Source organism: Emys orbicularis, chromosome 6 (assembly GCF_028017835.1).
Source record: "Emys orbicularis isolate rEmyOrb1 chromosome 6, rEmyOrb1.hap1, whole genome shotgun sequence".
Lineage (NCBI taxonomy): Eukaryota > Metazoa > Chordata > Testudines > Emydidae > Emys > Emys orbicularis.
Genome location: NC_088688.1, coordinates 37,220,724 through 37,244,971, shown reverse-complemented (window position 1 = coordinate 37,244,971; position 24,248 = coordinate 37,220,724). Strand labels below are relative to the sequence as shown.

The 24,248-nt window shown below is 43.1% G+C and overlaps 1 protein-coding gene across 1 annotated transcript in view; it reads left to right on the top strand.

Annotated features, from left to right (window-relative positions):
* The window catches only part of PDE4D (phosphodiesterase 4D), a 650,428-nt gene that overhangs the window by 437,966 nt on the left and 188,214 nt on the right, over positions 1-24,248 (top strand). The window contains exon 2 of the mRNA XM_065406984.1: positions 18,603-18,794. Coding sequence (XP_065263056.1) covers positions 18,603-18,794 — 192 coding nt within the window. The remainder of the gene's footprint in view (positions 1-18,602; positions 18,795-24,248) is intronic.

Below are 24,248 nucleotides of genomic sequence, written 5' to 3'. Positions count from 1 at the left end.
CCATCAGATCTGTCAGGCAACATGTCATACAAATGAAGCGGCTTTCAGATACCCTCTCCAAAATAATGTACACCCCACAGCTTCCACAGCCAGTTGTCTTCACTGTCTCTTCCATTCTTCAGAACCCTACTACTGCTGCTTCTGTAGCTGTCATAGCCTTCCCTCCTATGCTCCTGTCAAATAATAAAAACCCACAAACATAAAAACCAGAACACCACACACACACACACACACACACACACACACACACACACACACACACACACACACACACACACACACACACACTCCCCTTTACAAACTCCTGGCTGCCAGCCCCACGCCTGCGGCTCAGCTCCTGGCCCCGCGCCCGGAGTCCCGGCTGCTGGCCCCACCCCTGGGGTTGCATACCCACCCCCAGCTGTGGCCCCACCTCAGCCCTCTTACCTCTGTCCGCGTCCCCGCCCATCCTGGAGTCATGGCCCTGCTCCCTGTCCCGGCTCTGGGGGAGGAGGTTGGACAGGGGTAAGGGGGGCACGAGGTAAAAGCTTGGGGACCACTGCTCTAGACAAAAGAGAGTGGTGAGACCAGTGGAGGAGAACTTTAGGAAGTATGGCCGAGATGTTATTGAGAAGTGTGCCCTCCATTTGTCATAAGGGTTGCACTCTAGAGGTGCTTCTGGACTTCTTGACTATTATTATTATTAGTGACTAATATTGCTTTTTACCTGACCAGGACATTGTTAGACTTTTTGTCTGATAATGAGTCCTGGCACAGTTATCTATGTCTTTTGTGATTTCCAGACTTGTTTATTCTTGCAGTGCTCTGCTCTTGGGGTTACCTTTGAAGATCTTTCAGGAGTTTCTGTTTCTGCAGAATGTGACTTCTAGTTACATAGCAGAGTTAGCTCTGAGGAACATATTAAACCTGTTCTCAGAAGTTTGCACTGGGTTCTGTTTGCTTTCAGATGTATATGAAAGAGCTGATTTAGGTCCTTAAAGTGCTTTGTTGGATGTCGGTTATCAGAGAGAATGCCTTTTCCTCTACATATCTAATTCCGCTCACTCTTAATTTTGAGATAATTTCAGAGCACCTCAGCCACTTTTGCTAACAGCTTCCACAAGTTAATTCTCAGTGGTAGGAGCAGAGTGTTCTCAGTGGAGGGCCCATGAATTTGGAATTTATTTCCCAATTTGATTCAACAAAGCTTGTGTCTGATGACTTTCAAACCATAGTGTTAGGTTCACTTTTATATTAGGGAATTTGCCTAAGAAGGGTAACTGTGGGATGCATTAAGATGTTGTCTTGGAGGAGCTTCACTTTAATTGGTAGTGGTCAAAATGTTTATAATATTTGTACATTTTTATAAATTCTAACATAAATGTACTTTCCAAATGCCCGGTCTTTAAATTTAATTAAGATAAAAGCTAAGCAAAGAAACAATAACACCAAGTAGAAGTACAACAAATCTCTCTCACACACTCATACATTTTACTGTATGTTTATTTTGTACCTCTGTCCAAAATACGTCTTAAAACTCAATAATGGAGAGCAAGATCTGAGGGTGATAATGGATTAGACATAATCTCACACTGCCATTGGCAGGGAAAAGTAAGGCATATCCTGGAATCCGTAGATTTGCAGAAGTCAGTCTCAAACTGTGGTTCTCAAAGGGATAAAAAGATGATAAAGAGATTTAGATGGTGTGATTTATGAAACAAAATTAAGGGAATTTAATATGTACAGCCTAGAGAAAAGAAAACTAAGTGCAGATGTGAGATTGCATAATATAAATGAGAGTAAAGAATTACGTGGTTGAATGGTACAAGGGGGAGAATGTAATTTAGGTATTAGTAATAGTGATCCCTCAACGTCACTGAGGTACCACAGTTAGAGATGTTCAAGAATATATCAGGCAGAACATTTAAAATAAATAAGAATCCAGCAACGATGCAGGAAAAAGATTAGCTGACCTAGGAGTTGTTTTTCATATCTATAAGCTTTGCTATCTATTCTTTTGATTTTTTTTTTAGCGCTAACAATTTCACTATCTATTATTTCATACATATTTTTCTGCACTCGTCTATTCTAGGTTATTCAAATTTAGAAAAATAGGCTTTGCCTCTTAAATGCTATCTCCATATATACCAACCATACCAGTCATGGCCCTGTCATAGACTTTCATTATGACACTGGGCAAGTCAACATGTCTTTGCTCCACATTTGTAAAATGGGCATAATAATCCCTCTAGGAGTAATGGGTCAGAAAAATCAGAATGTGTCTTAAAATTAGTAGAAGTGTGGGCAAAATAGCAGAGGACAAATTCAAATCTAATGAGTCATTCACTTTCACTTCTAAGCCTCCTCAGAATTATTGTTTTTCATTCCAACTGTATTTTATGTAATTTCCTCCCTAATTTCTTACTTGCATTTTTATTGCGCTGCAAAAAGGCAATTGTTATTTTGGGCTGTACACAAATGTCAGAGAGCAGGTGGGAGATAGTTTCCATCCACGTGGTTTTAGTGTAGTAGTACATGGCATTCAGTTTTGGGCTCCACATTACTAGAAAGATGTTCACAAATTGGAGGCTATTCAGAGAAGTACAAAGGGACTGGAGGAACTCATTTATGAGGAAAGAATTAAAGAGCATAAAAATGAACATAGATTGGCTAAGCAACAATTAAGAGACTGATCTAATAAAGTTTACAAATATTTATAAGGTGTTAATACCAAGGATATCTGATTTAATAATAATAATCAGACTAGTGCACACTGCTTCTTGCCCAAACGGATCAGCCATCAGCTGCAGTGGTTCACCAGACTGAGCCAACCAGTCAGTGTATTCAAGACCTTGAAACAGAATGGAGTTCAGCTCTACACCACCTCTGCAAGCTTATCCATCAACCAGTCTATCCTGATACTAAACAATTATGATGATAGAACACTGTTGCTGAACTCCTGTGTATCTGGCATTGACTCCAGTGCAGCTTTCCATTCCATTATAGAGTTCTTCTATCATGCTATCTTCCCAGAGATGCCAAGTCTCCTTATCAGATCCCACAAACCACCTCAATGTGCTGAATCAAAGGCCTGACAGAAGTCTATAAAAGGTGCTGCACATAGCTTATTAAATTCAGCCATCTTCTCAAAAAGTGATCTCAAAGTAAAGATCTGATCAACAATGGAACAACCAGGCCGAAAGCTTCACTGAGTATCCTAGCCTTTGCCACATTGTTGATTCAAGACGTTAATATGGTTTGGTTATTAATCGAGATAACTAAGTCCATGGCCATTACCATCAAGCAGCCTCCAGCTCTGGATTATAACTAGCTCAGTATTAACCCCACTGGGCAAGATATCAAGCAGGTGGCAACTGTTAAATATTTGGGCAGTGTCATATACTGTGCTGGAGGATGTGGGCTTTTGTATATCAGCAGCTGGTGCTGTGTTTCAGGCTCTTCAGCAGCCTTTGTGATGACATTGTGATGTCAAGCTTGCTTTGAAGCTGTGGATCTATAGAACCACTGTTATACCAACTCTATTGTATGGAAATGAAACATGGGAGCTGAGGAAGGCTGAAGAACATCGGATTGACATTTCTGAGTCCTGTTGTCTTCATCAGTGTCTCCATATCAAGTGGCAGGACAAGATCAGAAATTAAGATATTTGAAGCTGAACATAGCAACTACCACATCAGCTCTGAGGCAGTTTTGGTGGCTTTCTTGGTATGGGTGTATTATTAGAATGGAAAAACAATGAATTCCAAAGTGTGTGTACCAAAGAATGCTGCTACGTGACTGATAATCATCTGGGTATCAAAAGCTTTAGTGGCACAACAAGATAGCCTGTAATGGACATACAACCAGATTACCTCAAGCACCCTGCCAGAGATTGATCTGGGTGATGCTCAATTTGCAAGGAGGCCACATCCCTTTAGATAAATGGTACATGGAGGTGTAACTAGGGATAATTAGATGAAATTTAAAAAAGGAAATTTTAAGTGGAATATCAGGAAAATCTTGGCAATGAGACCTCCAAAGTCATGGAATAGTTTCCATAAGGAAGATGTGGAATCCCCATTCTTTGAGAATTTTAAAACAGGACTGATCCAAACACCAGAAAATCTATTTTAGAGAGATGGACTGGATGTTCTAATGGGGTTGTTTGTTTGGGGTTTTGTTTTTGTTTTTTGCCATTTTAGTGTGACTTCTCCTGTTAGAATATCATTAGAAAAAGTTCTATATTTTTCCTCTTAATTATAAGGCTCTATTATACGCAAAATGCTTCCAAAGACAGTAACACTGAAAGCAAAAATCAAGCCTCGGTGCTAAAATGAAAAAATTACAATCAATGACACATTTTCTTTTTCTGTTTGGAGTCTGGGTGTGGGAAAAACTATCCATTCCATTTTGGGTTGGTTTGCTGAATCATTGAGGTGGAAATTCAAACGAACAAGTAAATAGTGGGCTTGAATTCTACAATATAGTATGGTAAATGAAAAATTCAAATTTGGATCATAGGTTTCTTGTTAATATTGCTTTATTACAAATCATACAGTATAAGTCCATACAACCAAAGTAAAAGTTTTCAAAAACGTTTCCTGTAGGGAAAATACAAAATATTTACGTGGGTCACAAACAGTGATTTTTGTTTCAAGAATGGGGAGATGGAATAATATTTCATACTGAAGTTTCAATGCAGATTTTTCTCTAGTGTTTGCCCATTCATCTCCATCTAACCTTACTTCTTACTAGTAAAGAGGGAAGAAATCCAAAGAAAACAAATAATAAACTAGACATGGGCGCACCTGAGTCCCGGGACATGTATCTATGTAAAGAAATTGTGTTGAAGATTTGTCACTGAAGAGTTAGCATCTACGCAAGAGGTTCAGATCAGATCAGTTCAGAAGTGATGATGTGACTCAACTGAAGAACTTCTCAGGGTTTATTTTTCTGAGAATGTGGGTTAACTTATTTAAAATCTGATGTCCAGCTGGGAATCAGTAGGGACAGGTAATTGTTGAAGATTTGTTTTTTCTGATGAACAGGAGAACATTCAAGACTTTCACCTTTATTATTAAGCATTGCTGAGTGACCTTTGGGTGCCTATTTTCAGGTCACAAAGGTCAATCAAAATCCACATGTAAATCAGCTTTTTGGCTCAGAAATTTTAATATTAAGGTATTGATAAAAAAAATTAAGAAAAGACCAAAGAAAAGTAATAGTTGCATACTGTATTGTATTTGTCCAACCCTCTAATTTATTTATCCAGTTTATTTACCCAGTTTGTCCAAAAATCAGTACTTTCACAAAGGAACCATATTTTAATCATTCTGTGGTAATTTAAACAAGTTTGGGGACAGGTATAGGGAGCCTCAGTTTTTATTGATTTGCTCCTCATGCAACTTCATTGAAATCAATGAATTTGCATAATGTGCAAATCAAGGCAGAACTTTGCCTAGGCAACTTAAATACTTCACTGAAAACCCACTCTTACTACTAGTCAGTTTCTGTTTTTATTAAAAGACAAGCTTCCATTCTTCCCTTCATGTCTTCCCACCCTACTTTGTATGACTAGGATTTGGACGTTGCCTCTAGGGATGTTCATTTTATGATTTTGTGAGATGACTTATAATGATATGGTGTCACATGAGTCTCTATTTGTGATTTGAATAACTGGGTTATTGTACTTGGCATGATTTCAACATCATCTGAACTGACATATCCTGCTGAAATAATTAGCATCTAAAGACAACAAGTCAAAATGGCTGTAATAACTAAGAACAAGATTGTGATCAATCCCTTATCTGGTTGCGGCACACAACCCCAGCACACACACTTTTTGCAGCCCACGCAAGGTCTGATTACAATAGCAGTTCCTTGGTGCTGGAACTGTTCACCACTTCTTCCCCTGGTGAGCTAGCTGTTCAAAAATGAACGGAGAAAAGGTGAGTCCCTTTCCTCCCCTGGCTCCATACACTGGCCTACAGAGCAGGGTCTGTGCACCAGAAAATGCAACCCCAGTGTACACTGTGCACTCTCTCCAACCTCATGCACACTGGGGAACTCCAGGAGACATTGTTGGCCACATTCTCAGCCCCATAGCACAAGGCAGTCAGAGGCTGCCCATAACCTCACTGCTGAGGACAGACACCCATAGTGTGGAGAAGTCCCCAGTAGGTGTAGAATTAGGGCTAGTCTACACTAGAAGTGCTACAGCTGCACAGCCTCTGGTGAAGATTCTGTGTGCCGATGGCATAATAAAACCACCTCCGCAAGAAGTGGCTGCTATGTCAGTGCAAAAAGTTCTCCCGCCAACATATTGCTGTCCACACTGGCAGTTAGGTCAGTGTAATTTACATCACTCAAGTAGGGTTGCCAACCCTCCAGGATTGGCCTGGAGTCTCCCAGAATCAACATCCATTTCCTGGTGACTATTGAAAGCAACTCAGTAGATTTTAATAGGATATTTTTTTAAAATGACATTAGGACATGTTGGGAAAATAAAATCTCCTGGAATAGCTTCAGTCAGAGTAGGCAACCCTACACTCAGGGGTGTGGCTTATTCACTCCCCATAGCAACATAAGTTACACCGACATAACCCATAGTGTAGACGAGCCCTCAATGAAGTTGGCTCATACATCTCCCTCCCCACAGCTGCAGTGGAGGTGAGGTTGGGGGAAAGGAAGGAGGAGTGCCTGGAGCATCATACATTACAGCGGGTGCAATTTACGGTAGTGCCTGGAGTCAAGCCAGGAATCAGGGAGCTTGTAAACAGCACACTCACCTTCTGCTGAGCCTGGCAGAAGCTGGATGAAATAAAGAAACAGGCCCTGTGTCTTTGAATTCCAAACAGTCATTTTGAGCTGCTTATAACTTTTTTCAGTCTCATACTTTTCTGGTTAAAATGTGGCAGGTTTGTTCTAAGCCAGGGAGCTAATTCTTACGGAAAGTTTGAGTGAAAGTAGTTCCTCCATTTTCAAGAACCAAAATACAGATTTCCCATTACGCAATTATTGTTGAACAGCTCTAACGTGTCAGTGGTAAAACCTTGAAATTTGGCAGGGGGATTGGTCTGCAGGACATGGGTGTGTGGTAGAAATGGGTTGTGGTTTATCAAAGGTTTAAGAGTTTTAAAGTGGTCTTTTCATATTCACACTGCATTTTATAATGCAATCCGATGCCACAGTTCTGCCTGCCTGTTCCTTAGGAAAGTTTGTAGGCATAGCTGTGTCTTTTTCTGTCATTACTGAAAGTGCTCCGGGACCATGGCTGTTTCCTTACAAATGAGAGAGGCCTGCATGGATGGCCACAAGAGCTCCTCCTGACTGGTTGCACATATTGCACAATAGAGTATTCTTATGCTGTCTAGCAAATAGCTGAACATGGTGGAATTTTTTTTTTTTTAATTAGGGAATTCTATACAAAGCAAACAAAACTACATTAAAAGAACATTATGGCTGTTAACTGTATTACACAGCAGTAAGGAAATGACAAAGCTAAAGTTGCCTCTGCCCTTTTGTGTGTATGTATTATGATACAATGTTTTATTACATAAGCACATATTGTTTTTTGCCCAGGGCCTCTGCCTCATTCTCTATGCATATTGGAGAGAGAATGAGGGAGGCTTGTATACTAAATTGGTCTAGTGTCCAGAAAAACCTGTCCTCATTCAGCGCAGAAACTGTATTGTGTTGTGAATGAGACAGTGTTTTTCCATCAAAAGGGAAGAACTCAATGAACTGGGACCCAGGAGGTCTAGGTCTTTTTCTGCCTCTGCCACAGACTCTTTATGTGACTTTTAGCAAACTATTTAATCTTACTGAGTATCACTTGGTATAATAATACTTCCCATCTTGACGGGGCATTGCGAGTATCAAGACATTAATGTTTGGGAGGCACACGGGTACCCTGTGAATGAACACTGTAGAAAAGTATATAGTCCATTTTGAGTTCAGGGTTTGGATGGTATGCAGTGAATGAGACGTGGGGGCATCCTTTGAATGGTGAAGAAATATTGAGCATGCTGTTATTCACTGAGCATTATCCTTGTACACGGAATGAAGAAGGGTTCGGTGGGGAAAAAATTGTATGTGATCGAGTCATTAAAAGATTTTTTGAAATGCCTACATATGCATGGGAGAGTTAATGTTGGTATTTCCTATCTTTGGGGTGTTTCTCTTTGGAACCTTAAAGTTCTTTTAATATAGGTATGTTTGGTATATCATGCTTTATGTGCTAGATTCTCCAGTCCAATATAACCACTTTGCATTGCGTGACTGGTGCAAAAAAAATGGCCAAAGAAGGCCAGTGGAGAATTCCCCCTATACAGGGGAACTTTCTGCCAGTGAGAAGATGGCAGAGGCTGCTCTTCCACCTCCTATGCCAGTCTTTCCCCTCTCTCCCCAATATAAAGTGTGTGAGGAAGTATTCTGGGGATGTGGTGTGGGCAGAACAGGGAGGGTAGGTGGATGAGCAGAGTTCCACTACATCCATTTCTTCATTTGAGTAAGATTCCCGAGGAAGAATAGTGTTTACAGCTGCTCCCTGCAACTTAAACTTCCTTCAGGGCTGGAGGATGAGAATCAGGGAGCCACTACTGGCTCGCTGCAGTTTCTACTTGGGTAGGATAGTAAATCTGTCCACTAATGAATTTTAAACTGTAATATGTTAGAAATATATATAAAATGAAATGACAAATTACCTTGTGCATGAAAGTCCTAAATTAATTTGCTCATTATGGCTGTCTATCCACTTGGCAGTGATGTGGTCGGTCATACTAAATCGTGTAAATAAGATATGTGCTTCACCCAGAGAATCAATATATTTTCTTTTCAGACTAACAAACTCTTTTGTTTACAGTCATCCACATATAATAGTTTAGTGTTTTGTGCCTGAAAGTTTTTTTTAGTAAATCTTGTATTCCTCAGGAACTAGCAAGGTCTACAGAAAATTTGTAAGTGCTACAGGGCTATTGAGTTTTTTTATTATGTCAGCATTTTTTTTTAATTTCTCAAGCATCATTATCTCCCGCAATCTGTATCTGACTTATTTTCCATACATGCACCATCAATCAACTTTTTTTCATAAAAAACCTACGTGACAGAGTCATTTGGGGCTCTTCAGTAAAAGCTCAAAGCCTGCCTGATGCATTTTAAGCTGATTCCTTTTTTGACTTTTGACACCCATCTAGTGGATACAGCACAGTATAACAATGTTAAACTCCAAACACTTCCAAAGTCACAAAACTCCTCAGCCTCATGCATACTAGTGGATGTCCAGAAATATAGATTATGTAGGGTTACCATATTTCCACAATCAAAAAAGAGGACACTGGGGGGGGAAGCCCCGCCCTAGCCCTGCCCCCGCCCCCATCCACTCCCTCCCACTTCCCACCCCCTGACTGCCCCCCCTCAGAACCCCAACCCCCCCTGCTTCTTGTCCCCTGACTGCCCCCTGCTGAGAACCCCCCACCCCTAGGACCCTACCTGTCCCCTGACTGCCCCGACCCTTATCCACTCGCATCGGTGGCAGGGTTGTAGAAATTTTGGTGGTGCCCAGGACCCACCCACCCCCACCTGCCTAAGGCTCTGGGAGGGGGGTTGGGTGGGGGGAGGAGGTCTGGGGTGCAGGTCCTGGGCTGGGGATTAGGGTGCAGGAGGGGTGCAGGGTGCAGGCTCTGGGATAGAGTTTGGGTGCTGGGTGCAGGCTCCGGGCTGGGGCAGGGGGTGGGTGTGCAGGAGGGGGTGAGGGGTGCAGGCTCTGTGATGGAGTTTGGGGGTGGGATGCGGTGCAAAGGGAGGGGGTGCAGGCTTTGGGAGGGAATTTGAGGGCAGGAGGGGGGGTGTGGGAAGGGGGGAGGGGGGTTGGGTGGGAGTTTGGGGATAGGAGGGGATGCAGGGGTGAGGGCTGTGGGTCTGAGGATGAGGGGTTCATGATGCAGGAGGGGGCTCAGGGATGGAGCAGAGGATTAGGGTGTGCGGGGATGAGGGCTCTGGCTGGGGATGAGGGGTTCATGATGCAGGAGGAGGCTCAGGGCTGGGGCAGAGGATTAGGGTGCGGGGGGATGAGGGCTGGGGCTGAGGGGTTTGGAGTGTTGGAGAGGCTCAGGGCTTAGGTGGAAGGGCAGGGTAAGGGCAGCCTGTCTTCCCATTAGTGGATGGGGGACGCTAGGACCCGGGGGCAGCAGACAGCAGTTGCTGCTGGCTCTGGCAGCACAAGCAGGCAAGGGAGAGGCGGGGGGGGATGCGCAGAGGGGGGGTGCCAGGTGGAGGCCGGGGACCCATCCAACACTCCCCCGCTCCCTGACTGCCCCCCCCCGGGCTCCCCTTACCATTCTGGCTCCACGTGTTTGCAAAACACGCTGCCCGGTGGGTCGTTTTGTGTGTTACACAGGGCTGCAGACAGAGGGAGGGGGGAGCAGGGAAGGGCTCTGGCTGCTGGAGGCCAATGGGAGCGGCTTAATTGGCCCAGCTGCCCAATCAGCAGCCGCACTCTGCATGGAAGAGAGGGAGGGAGGCGAGGGAGAAAAAAACCCCGGACATTTTAATCTTGTTACCAATTCCTCCCAGACGGCTATTTAGAAACGCAAAAGCCGGACATGTCTGGGGAAATACGGACGGATGGTAACCCTAGATTATGGCCCCCCTCATGTCAGGAATGATTGAATGCAACTCTGCTGATTCTAGCCTACATGTTTTTAAATTTTAAACTTTTAAAAACTTAAATCTTTGCATCAGTGGAGGGCAAAATCATTTGCATCAAAGCACCAGAAATCCACACTGGGAGAAATAAGCTTTGTAAGTGGAAAAATTCATACCTGATCCCCCAAAAGGGAGATTGACCAACCAAAAAATATTGCTAGAGCATGCAGGGGTGTAATCAGGAAGGCCAAGGCACAATTGGAGTTGCAGCTAGCAAGGGATGTCAAGGGTAACAAAAAGGGTTTCTACAGGTATGTTAGCAACAAGAAGGTGGTCAGGGAAAGTGTGGGACCCTTACTGAAAGGGGGAGGCAACCTAGTGACAGATGATGTGGAAAAAGCTGTAGTACTCAATGCTTTTTTTGCCTCGGTCTTCACAGACAAGGTCAGCTTCCAGACTGCTGCACTGGGCAACACATATGGGGAGGAGGTAAGCAGCCCTCAGTGGTGAAAGAACAGGTTAAGGACTATTTAGAAAAGCTGGACATGCACAAGTCCATGGGTCCAGATCTAATGCATCCAAGGGTGCTGAGGGAGTTGGCTGATGTGATTGCAGAGCCACTGGCCATTATATTTTAAAATTCTTGGCGATCGGGAGAGGTCCCGGACGATTGGAAAAAGGTAAATATACTGCCCATATTTTAAAAAGGGAAGAAAGAGAACCCGGGGAACTACAGCCTCACTTCAGTCCCCGGCAAAATCATGGAGCAGATCCTCAAGGAATGTGTGGATATGGGGAAAGTGGTGGATGTGATGTATCTTGACTTGAGCAAAGCTTTTGATACGGTCTCCCACAGCATTCTTGCCAGCAAGTTAAACAAGTATGGATTGGATGAATGGACTATAAGGTGGATAGAAAACTGGCTAGATTGTCGGGCTCAAGAGGTAGTGATCAACGGCTCGATGTCTAATTGGCAGCCAGTATCAAGCGGAGCACTCCAGGGGTCGGTCCTGAGGCCAGTTTTGTTCAACATCTTTATTAGTGATCTGGATGCTGGGATGAATTGCACCTCAGGAAGTTCGCAGATGTCACTAAGCTGGGGGGAGAGGTAGATATGCTGGAGGGTAGGGATAGGGTCCAGAGTGACCTAGACAAATTGGAGGATTGGGCCAAAAGAAGTCTGATGAGGTTCAATGAGGACAAGTGCAGAGTCTTGCACTTAGAAAGGAAGAATCCCACGCACCGCTACAGGCTGGGGACCAACTGGCTAAGCAGCAGTTCTGCAGAAAAGGACCTTGGGATTACAGTGGACGAGAAGCTGGATATGAGTCAGCAGTGTGTCCTTGTGGCCAAGAAGGCCAACAGCATATTGGGCTGTATTTGTAGGAGCATTGCCAGCATATCGAGGGAAGTGATTATTCCCCTCTATTCGGCACTGGTGAGGCCACCCCTGGAGTATCGTGTCCAGTTTTGGTCCCTCCACCACAGAAGGGATGTGGACAAATTGGAGAGAGTCCAGCAGAGGGCAATGAAAATGATTAGGTAGCTGGGGCACATGACTTACGAGGAGGCTGAGGGAACTGGGGTTATTTAGTCTGCAGAAGAGAAGAGTGAAGGGGGATTTGCTAGCAGCCTTCAACTACCTGAAGTAGGGTTCCAAAGAGGATGGAGCTAGGCTGTTCTCAGTGGTGGCAGATGAGAGAACAAGAAGCAATGGTCTCAAGTTGCAGTGGGGGAGGTCTAGGTTGGATATTAGGAAACACTATTTCACTAGGAGGGTGGTGAAACACTGGAATGGGTTACCTAGGGAGGTGGTGGAATCTCCATCCTTAGAGGTTTTTAAGGCCTGGCTTGACAAAGCCCTGGCTGGGATGATTTAGTTGGTGTTGGTCCTGCTTTGAGCATGGGATTGGACTAGATGATCTCCTGAGGTCTTTTCCAACCCTAATATTCTATGATTCTATGAAAAACAAAACCAAAAAAACCTCCAAAGAAACCTTAAATAGCCTATAAAATTAACTGATGAATTCCATGGTCAAGGAAACCTGTACAAAGGACCATTCTTATTAGACAACCACTTATTTGGGGACTGTCTGACATCTCCCGCAGATTCTTAATTAGAGAACTACATTTGTTAAATAACTAAGCTTGGTCAGTTCCTTGAATGGTTGTTTCAATTGGGTTTCACTGTTCTCCTCCAAGCTTTTGCTTGACTAAATTAAGAGCTCTCTTCAGGTCCAAATGAACTAATGGTTACTGAACTACTTAATGAACAGAATTGTGGAAGACTCAAGGCTCCCATTCAGAGAGGTTTGAGGCAAACATTTGGTTTGTTTGTTTCAGTTTCAGTTACATCCCTTGACACTTTGAGTTTCTGGGTTTAAACAAACCCAAAAGCTCAAAGCAAAATGAGCCAAGACCACTGAACTTTGCAATGCTACCACCTGAAACAACCCAGCCCATGCTTATCTGAATCTTGATGCAGTTTTCGGAAAACAATTAAATGGAATTTGGGGCCATGTTTTCAAAAAGTTCATATGACTCAACATTGTTTTTTGATGAACTCAAACCAATTTCAGATTTCATAAATTCTCTTGCTTTTCGGTGTTGCTAATTTTACACAAACTTACAAGTAGCCTGGGAGACAGTCTCATTACACAAGAAATAACGTTTTTTCCCCCTAACTACAATTAAAATAAAAGTCAGCCAGCCATCTTCCACCACGCCTAAAATTGTATTAAAGATGACCTGAAGAGCTTATTAAAATAATTTTGAAAGCCTTCAAATCCTTAACAGAAAATATGTCAAGAAATTATGCTGGCCCTGTACTGTTTAGATCAGGGGTCGGCAACCTTTCAGAAGTGGTGTGCCGAGTCTTCATTTATTCATTTTAATTTAAGGTTTTGCCTGCCGGTCATACATTTTAATGTTTTTTAGAAGGTCTCTCTCTATAAGTCTATATATTATATAACTAAACTACTGTTGTATGTAAAATAAACAAGGTTTTCAAAATGTTTAAGAAGCTTCATTTAAAATTAAATTAAAATGCTGATCTTATGCCACCGGCCTGCTCAGCCTGCTGCCGGCCTGGGGTTCCGTTCACCTAGGCCGGCAGCAGGATGAGCGGGGCCTGTGGCCAGGACCCTGGCTGGCAAGGGGCCGGCAGCCAGAACCCCAGGCTGGCAGCGGGTTGAGCGGGGCCGGTGGCCGGGACCCCAGCTGGCAAGGGGCCGGTGGCTAGGACCCCAGACTGGCAGCGGGCTGAGCGGGGCCGGAGGCCGGGACCCCAGACCGGCAGCGGGCTGAGCAGCTCAGCCCGCTGCCGGTCCGGGGTTCCATCTGCTGGCTCCTGACAGCCAGGGTCCCGGCTGTCGGCCCTGCTCAGCCCGCTGCCGGTCTGGGGTCCCGGCCCTGCCCACATAGAGTGGGTACCTACCTTCTCCCTGGTTCTGGCCCATTCTCTTCCTCTCTCTCTGCACTGAGCTGAGGGTGGGAGTGCACTGAGCACAGGGCTGGGGGTGAAGGAGCAGGCTGGGGGTTGGGGTGCAGGGTCTGGCCAGGAGCTAGAATGAGGGAGGGGGCTCAGGGTTCGGGCAGGAGGTTTGGATGTGGAGCGCTTACCTGGGCAGCTCGCATTTGGTGCGAGGGGTGCAGGTGGGAATGTTGGGGGGGGGTGCAGGAGCTCACGTTTGGTGCTCAGGATGGGGGGGTGCAAGAGTCAGGGCATGGGGTGGGGGGGATGGGTATGTGTGGGGAGTGCAGGAGTCAGGGCACGGTGTGTGTGAGGAGGGTGCAGGAGTCAGGGCAGAGGGCTGGGGGCATGTGAGGGGTGCAGGAGTCAGGGCATAGGGTGTGGGGGGGCTGGGTATGTGTGGGGGGTGCCAGAGTCAGGGCTGGGGTCATGGGGGGTGGTGCAGGGGGTTGGGTGTGAGGGGGGTGCAGGGGTCAGGGCAGAGGACTGGGGGGTGGGCTGGGATCGGGGGGATGCTCCCAGCCCCCTGCCCTGAGCGGCTCTCGGCAGGGGGCTGGAGGGATATGCCCTGATTCCACCCCCCTTCCCCAAGGCCCCGCTCCTGCCTCTTCTCCGCCTCCTTCCCGGTCTGAGCAGCGAAGGCGCTGGGGCTTCTCTTCTCCCATCCCTCGCAAGGGCCATCGGTGGCAGGGAGGGAGAGGAGGCGGAGCACGACGCAGCACGCTGGGGGGAAAGAGGTGGGGGAGGGGGAAGCTTGGCTGCCGGCGGAGCCTGCCCTACAGCAGCAGCCGGCAGGACCAAGCTTGCTTCTGCCCCCTGCCCCCACCAGAGAGAGCGTTAGGTGGGGGGCAGAGAAGAGCGGGCTGGGCCGGGCAGGATTTTTAATGGCACACTGCTGCCTGCCGGGGTTCCAGCCATCGGCCCCGCTCAGCCCGCTGCCGGGGTTCGGCAGCGGGCTAAGCGGGGCCAGCGGCAGCCGCAGCGTGCCATTAAAAATCGGCTCGCGTGCCGTCTTTGGCACGCGTGCCATAGGTTGCCGACCCCTGGTTTAGATGTTAGCGATATCTTCAATGTGCTTCAAGAGAAGTTGCTCCAGACTCTGTCTACCAGAACTCAGGTGCTAACAGGAGTAAAGCCTTTCAGTTAAGTTGTAACAAGTATCCTGTAAATGACTTGGGTTCTTAAACTACTTTTATGATGCTGTTGAGTTTTTGTAAGCATTCTGTTTCACTATTAAGTGATGTTTTTGAACTGGTTCATATTCAGACATGATTGAACTAGTGGAACTCTATTTATTAATAATTATCCTTGGCCAAAGTTGTCAGGCCTGGCTGTCAAAGGTAGGTTCCTAAATCCATAGTTACCTAAATAAAAGTGCCCAGATTTTTAGATGTGTGAGCATGTGCATCTCTCATAGATTTCCACAGGAACTGTGGGTGCTTAGCACTTCTGAAAACTTTAGGCAACTAAGCTTTAAAATTTTGGCCATTGATAAACAATAATTTTATTATTTATTTAAATACCAGCGTGCAATGGTGCTGGAACAGTTTTTATAGTGGGGGTGCTGAAAGTGGAAACCATGTATTTGGGTTGTTATCACTACTTCAAGCCAAGGGGTGTGGCAGCACCCCTAGTTCTAGCCCCTGTGCCAGCATAGGGTATATACAGTGCTTTATTGTAAGAAAACAGCAGGCTTCTAAAACTCATTTCCTTCCCCCACCAGAATTTGTCATCCTAACGACTCAAACAGATATAGCATGAATTAAAAAAAAAAAAAGTAACACAGATGAGCTGCAGGGGAATGTTGTCTACATAGATGCAGGACATACGAGTTTTAAGGAGTGGGAGAGTGTTTGGTGAATATTGACTGGGATGCTCTTCCAAGAGTACAGAAAGCATTGAAAAAATGAATGGAGACTAGAATGGGGCAAAGAAAACAGGGGAGGGACTTGAGGAAATTGTAGGGAGCAGGAGCAGGTTGTAGGAGAAAATTAGGACAGAGATATAAGCAGGAGCTGGATGGGTAGAGTGTTTTAAATGTGAGAACGAAAAGCGTGAAGTGAATCTGGAAGAACAGGGAGCCAGTGCACTGATTTCAGAAGAAGGCCAACAAGAATATCATAGGTAACCATGAGCCTTTAAATGCTATGCTTTATTTCTCAAATTATAAAGCACAGCTAATTTGAGATTTGGAAATTCTGTGGGGCCTGTAATAATAGGGTGTTGGTGGTCACAGGAAACATACTCAGATATGAGCAAAAGGAATTGAAATATAAAGACAAAGGTTCAAGAGACCATGCATTTCAGGATATTACTGATGATCTAATCAGTGAACAGTTCTGAAAACATCTGTTGGGCTCACTTTACTGAGTCCTTGTTGAATACCATTGTGTTGAATAATTTTTCAGAGAAGATTTGTTTTCCTTTTCTGTATTCAAACCATTTGTGAGAGATGGCATATGAGGTGATGAGAGATCCAAGAGGAATGCAGCCGAATGCCTGAAATTCAAGGAAGAATAACAAACTGATAGAGGAGAGGATAAAAGTCAAATATATAAACTCCTGGGTTTTGTTTATACTCTCTTATGCAATGCAAACCTATCTCCAGAGAGTGGCTTGCTGAGAATTGAGACATGCTGTGAGGGCTGTTTCTCCTTTCCTCTGAATGCTGTTTTCTAAAATATTTTTTTTAAATGAGCTTGTTTCTTTTCTAAGCAGTATCATCTCTATTTTGGATGTTACCATCTCTCCTCCCTGCCCAACATATTCTGATGGGTCATCAGTTCCTACATTCACTCTCCCCTCTCAATTGCTTTGTTTCTTTCTTCATTGGCTACTTGAAAGAGTATCTAGTAGTATATGATGAATCATGTTTATTACAGTAGTGCATAAGGACCAACCAAGAATAGGGCCCCATTGTGCTAGGCACTGTACAAACGCAGAGTAGCAGACAGTCCCTGTCATGACTGATAGACAAATCAGACCTGACACAGGCCATTCAGAGTGAATATTTAATATTTGATCCATCCTCTTTTAACCGCTTCACTGCAGCAGACGTTAGCAGCATTCTTTAAGAATCAACCTTTAACTTGCACTTCAACAGAGCCACACCAGGTACATAATGCAGATCCCAAGGTACCCAACATATATTTTCTGTTATGGAGCACTGAAAAGAGAACTGTTTATTTCTGTAGAGATACAAATTGCCAGGGTAGCAGGTAGCGCCCACGTACAACTCTGCCTGTCCAGAAGACTGTACCCCATCCTATCAGATACAGCCCTGACCTTGTGGTCCACACATTCATCACCTTCAGACTTGAATACTGTAACGCATTGTATGTAGAAACTGAGCTGTGTGCTCCAAAAATCCCTCCATCTGGTACAAAATGCAGTGGGCAGGCTGCTAAGCAACACACATCATCCTGACGCTGTGCACTCTGCACTAGCTCCCCATTGATTACAGAGTCCAGTTCAAGGCTTTTTGTTCTGAGTTTTCAAAGCCCTTTGTGGAATTGGTTCTAGCTACCTAAATAAAACACCCTTCCCTTTCTCTGTGACCATGGCCTCCCATGCCAGCTATGGTCCTTAGGAACAATTAAATTGTTGACCAGTAGACAGAGCTTTGACAGGAACTGGATCTAGACAGTGGAAGTGGAACTCACTGCCTCAAGAAATAAGAATGGCTACAAATCTTACTGTGAATAGCCATAAATGCAAAGCTAATTTCTTTGACCTAGCTTTACAATAAGAACAACCCCTAATACACTCACACCCCATAATTCTATTCAAGCATTATATTCCTACCTGCTGGGAATAAAAATAGGACAGTTGTTGTTGTTTTAATATTTGAGCAGTTGTCAGATATTATGATGCCCATGTAAGAAGCTAGATAGGAATCATATCCCTTGGAGTGGGAGAGGGGGAGGCAGGCCACAAAACAGGGGGACAAGGGCATGGAGGAGGAACCAGGGAAGGTGGGGAAAGCTTCTGGATCCACTCTGACTCCCTGGTGCTAATGTGTTCTTGTGGGCAAAGGCCTGAGCAGTTTCTTGAAAACCACCTTCCCTCCCTGTTCCTGCAGTGATCCCTAATATGGCTGACCATAGGAGCAACTCCAGCTCATTGGCCCAAGCTTTGTGTTTCTGCTCTTACAGCACACTTTTCAGCTGAGAAAACACATGCACTGAGTCCATAGTCCCACCAGTGGACACCCCACATCCCAAGAAGCGTGTAGCCTTCAATAACCTTAATAGTGATTTATCTCTCCTCCCCCCAGTCATTCTTTCTTTGGTTATCAGCAATTCCACAGTATATTTCCAGAGACACCTGTTATTGATTTATCAGTGGAGTTGATCAGCTGTAGATTTTCCCACTATTAACAGAAGGTTTTAGCTATTGAAAAATGTGTTAGAGGCATCTGCTCTTATAGCTGCATTTGTTATTTTCAAAACTCTCAGCATAACTGTGGCATAAATCTTTTTTTACTCCCTCCCCCTCTTTCTTACAGTTTTGATGTAGACAATGGCACATCATCGGGACGGAGTCCCTTGGATCCCATGACGAGCCCTGGGTCAGGGCTAATTCTCCAGGCTAACTTCGTCCATAGTCAACGTAGAGAGTCCTTCCTCTACCGGTCAGACAGTGACTATGACCTCTCTCCAAAGTCCATGTCCAGGAACTCTTCCATTGCCAGCGACATGTAAGTGTTTAAAAAAGAAAAAAAGTTGACCTCCCACATTTTAGCTATCATTTCATCCTATGTTAATCACAAGCCCAGGCAAAATGGTCTGTTATATTTTTGGTACCATAAATCAGCTCCTTCAGAAATCAAAGACAATCACAAATGCTGCTGAATTCACTACTAAGAGTTTTTAAAATCAACCTTACCTTACACATACATACTATTTTTATGCACTTAATTAGTTTTGTCAATCCGATTTCAAAATAACCAATAAATATGTCAAAACAGCCCATGGAATTCACTCAGTTTCTGAATGTTACCTTAGTGATATTTTTAAGGAATGTATTTGACTTATTTTAATCAGTGAGGCTGTTAATATTATTTTTTTTGCAAGGTGTGCAACAATTATCCTATGTAGCCTGTTGTAAACCCTGTGTACCATGGTTGCCTGTGGTTGTGGACAAAAGAAGTAAGGAACTGGAGAATGTATTTACTTTTCCAGCATTTCCACAAGAACAATTTCACACAAGGTTAACCATGTAGCAGCTAAATTGTGATAAGCTGCCCTTTTCTGAAAACGTTTATACTTTGTTCCTAAAAGTACACTGCTTTGGTAGTACAGCATGGTGGTGAGTGGGATGAACAGTTTGTAAGGAGGTATCCTCACCCTTTTAAAAATGATAAATCTGTTACGTTACAATCCAATCTATTCCCAAGGCTCAAAATAAATACATTTTTAAATTGCCCTTTTGAAGTATTTTTGAGGCTCTGACCGGAATTATTTCGCAGATTCCAGGGATGGGATGACTCCATCAGAGGCAGAAAAAGCCTTCAACTTCCTTTCAGTTTGGTGACAAAACTTTAACAAGGGTCTCTTGAGGGGCTCCTCCAGCTTCTCACTGCTTTTTACTATTCTTCTGTTTTATGTACTTTCGGCCAGACGGGCTAATCCTGCAAACACATACCAAAACTAATGTTACTCATATGAGTAGTCCCAAGTCAAATGCAAATCTATTTTATTTATAAGGCACTAAAAACACATGTAATTCTCTAACCTCTACTAATTTTTAAACTGCTAAAAATGAATGATAACCTAATGATTTTTAAATCTGCTCCAACCCTGTTTAGGGTTGAATTGTAAACCCCTAAAGTAGACAGACATGCTTGCAAAGGTCCCCTACTGAACAAGGAAATCAGGAGTATAGAAACATCATATCTTGATGTAAGTGCTAAGATTTATTTTATAAAAAAGGAATAAAAATTCATTGAACATCATACTTTTTTAAAAAGTCACTCTCCTGTTATTTTTGCGGATACAGACTAACACGGCTGCTACTCTGAAACCTGTCTTTGGGATGTGTGAATTCTCACTCATTATTGTGAAATGTATTTTCCTCTAGTATTCCAATCCTTAGGAATTTGGGACTGCTATTTTCAGCCTATGTATCTTTTTCGTAGATGTTAATTTGTCTACCCAAGATAGCTCTTTTCCCATTTGAGTGCCATTTGAGGTGACATTCATCCCTGTGCCAAGAAGCAGCACAAGGCCTATGCACCACGTAAGCCCTGTTGATTTAACACTTCCTAGGCCTAGTGCCACCTCTTTGCCCCCTTTCACCCTGTGTGAACAATATGGGTGAGACCAAAGATCAGTGAGACAAAAATGGTCTTGTCTTGCCTGAAAAGAATGTAAAAACACATTGTAATCACAGACAGACAGTCTGATCCAGAGTCCATGAGGCCAAACTTTTTGTGTCATCTCTTGTGACAATCCTACTTGAAAATCCTACTTTCCCAGTCTAAGGTACAACACTGATCCCCAACCTGCTAGTAGATGAGTTATTTCAGTTAACAATTTCAATTACTGCTCCTCCCATAAACCCATAATCCAGTTTGGCATTTCCTTGAATTCCTAGTGAGATTTCAACACAGAGCAATAATTTGGATGAATGATTTAACTATTGAAACACTGAGGACATTCTTCTCTTTTGATATTTATAATCAGTGTTCCTTTGAAACAACATTAAACATGTAAGAACAGTTGGCTAATCAGAACTCACAAGTGGGTAAACATTCCAGTGCTCCCCATCAGACCAGAGATTCTGCCGTTGTGCAATGGAGCAGCTGTTATACGTCCCTGCTCACTATGCAGGATGGAGGGGAGCATGAAATACAAAGAGCAGACCTTCTTACCTCTGGAGAGTCAAATACCCCTCTTTGACCAAGCATTTTCTTCTGACTGCCATTACTGGAATGTCCTGACATCATAAGTGTCTTCATCTGCTGTTCATTCAGACACTGAGGTGACAAAGGCTGGAAGCAGTCTGCACTCCTCCCAGAAACAGAGATCTTCACACCTTCAGGTTAGGAGGCAACACATTTCTCGCACATGTCCTTCTAGTGATCTCAGTATCCAAATAAGAGATTGAGCCATCTATCTGATTGGTCAGCATTTCTGAAAAGCTGCTACTCAAAGCAGAAAGCAAAGGTCATATCACAATAAAATATACAACCAACATAATTTCCACAGAATCCTAAAGTACACGATGTTACAGGCAGAATTCTTAAAAATTAACTGTAATTGTGCAAAAAAATGAAGTGTACATAAATGTAAGGAAGGGGTGAGCAGAACTGAAAAGTTATACCTAGTCATTTTATACTAATGCTATGTGGAAAATTTAATGAGATACATTGTTAGGATACAATAAGATGTATATGGCTCATCTGAGCACACATTATCATATATCTGAGTTGCATATTTATCATTAAACCTTAATAAACATGTTTCTGTTAAGTTTAATTAAATCAAAAAATTTGAATTTAAGAAGGAAATGAAAAAAGAAAAAGAAACAAAAACACGGAAAAGAGAAAGAAAGACAGATAGTAAAGAAAAAACCCCAAATATTTAAAGATCATTTACGTTTATTAGTTATCCATTCATGATATCTTTGTTATGATCCCTCAGTATTACCTGTTCACCTCAGGACAACAAATATAGGAGCACTTCGCAGACAAAAATAAAAACAAGTAAAATAATGAGGAAAAATGGATTGAGTTCCTGCTTAATTTTAACAGATGAATATTCTTCAGGGCAGCATGCATACATAAAGTTTACATTAACACAGGTATAAAATGTTGACCATACAGCAAAAAAAAAGTCCAGATATTTATCATTCAGAGTTACAGCGTGAGCAATGTGTAGCCCAGCAGTTAACATTAACACAACAGTGATCTTTGACCAACAAGATCACAAATCTTATTTTCAGGTCTGTGGTGGTTGTGAAAGTAAAGGCTGCGCAGCATTCTGGTTATTTAGTCAAAGGTGGGGGGAGGTCTAAGAAGACCTGGCACAGGATTCCAGAAGTGCTTTAAAACAAGTAAATATGAGTCAGGAAATAATAGTAATAGCAGGAGTATAATGATATATCCAAGCCTATCTTTAATCCTCTTTGTTCTGCAAAATGATGCCAATTATTATGTTTATTACCAAGCTTTTCTTGCAAGTAGTCATAAACCCAGTTGGTCTCTTGATTTTAAATCAGGATCACTGGCAAGTCTCTTCTTAGTCAATAATTGTGAGATGTTGCTGAATTAATGTGAGCTTCCATACTGTGCTCTGATTCTTACCATTTTCTGAGCCCCCAAACAAATTACAGATGAAGACTTTCATGGCAAAGCTTACTTGCTTGGATGCTTTTTGTACACTGAATATCCAGTCAAAGAACATAGCAAATTCCACGTGGAATTCCAAATTGCAATTTGCTTTTTGGTGACATTCAGTGTGTTGACTTTTGATCTGTGAAGCTTAGATACCTCTGAGACCATTTTCATCCTATGGACTCTCCTAACAGTTGAGAACAAACTTGGGCATTTTCCTCAGTTTCCCTAGATGTTAATGGTTAGGGTCAAGGCAGGGTTACATTCAGAAGGATTCTGGCAAAATCAGTTGTTTTATGAGTCTTCAAGATGAACAGCTCTAGCTCAAGGAATATGGAGGCCCTGACAAGCCTGTAAGCTCCTTTCAGCAAAGGGCATTTTTTTCTTTCTTCCTTAAAAGAAAAAGGTAAAGGGGAAAAAGATGGATTAGAGGAGGAAAAAATGCAAACTTCTAACACTAGCATCATAAAAGTCAAGAAATCAAGCATGCAAAGTCTGGAAATTCCAAAAGTTAAGGTAACAGTTGTTGCCATATTATTTACTTTGCCATTTTGCAATTTGTTTATGTTCTTGAGTTTTGGTTAAATAGAAACATTAATGTTTCTTTCTGTGTTGTTAATGCATATCATAAAATATATACACCTCTACCCCGATATAACGCTGTCCTCGGGGAGCCAAAAAATCTTACTGCATTATAGGTGAAACCACGTTATATCGAACTTGCTTTGATCCACCAGAGTGCACAGCCCTGCCCCCCCAGAGCGCTGCTTTACCGCGTTATATCCGAATTCGTGTTATATCGGGGTAGAGGTGTAGGATATGCAGTTTAACTGGATTAATATTATAGGAGAAAATTCCAGAAACTCTGACTCTTGAGTGCTTGATTTCTCAACCTCAACAGTGCATTAACTCTAGCTTTATATAATTCACAAAATGTACATATGTACTTGGAGGGAAATAATATATTGACTTTAAAAAATTTAGAGATGTCTGATTTCCATTACATATCAACATAAATTGGGGTTTTTAAAATAGCACTTTGGATTTCAGGGGTCACAGGCGACAGAAAAAGCAGTAAAGAAATATTAAAGTGAAGCACAAATGTGTAGTGTTATGAGTAAATATAGTCAGTAGATGGCAGTATTGATGTATTAAATTCATGATCTTATTTAATTAATTATTTTGGATTATCGCAGTGGCTAGGAGCCCCAATCATGGACCAGGACCCATTGTGCTAGACCCTGTAAAAACACGGAACAAAAAGATGTTCCTTCCCCCAAAGAGCTTACAAGACATACAGATAAGAGACAACATATAAGACAGCAGACAACAGATGGATACAGACAGATAGATGAGGGAGTACAAGGAAACAATGAGAAATTATTGGTCAGCATGATGGGCAATGATTTCAGCACACCAGCAGCCTAAATATTGTCAAGTTTTTTATAGGCATCACAGCAACTGAGATTTTAAGGAGGTATTTGAAGGAGAATGAAGAGGTAACTTTGTGGATGTTTACAGGGACCACCTTTGAAGTGTGAGGGGCAGCCTGGGAGAAAGAACAAAGGTGCATGTTTGAAAATTTAGCAAGTGGGTGAAGGAGGCTGGCATTATGTTGTATCAACCAGGCAAGGTATTAACAACTTCAACAGGACTTTATTTTTACAGTGGAAATCTCTTTACCAAGCTGCTGCTGCTGCACCCTCTGAAACTCTCACTCAGCCTCCTCAACTCCTCCCCCCTCCTTCCTGTTTCCTGTCCTTTCAGACTTCCAACAGCCAGTGGTCCCAGTTCTAATAATCACAAGCAGCATCT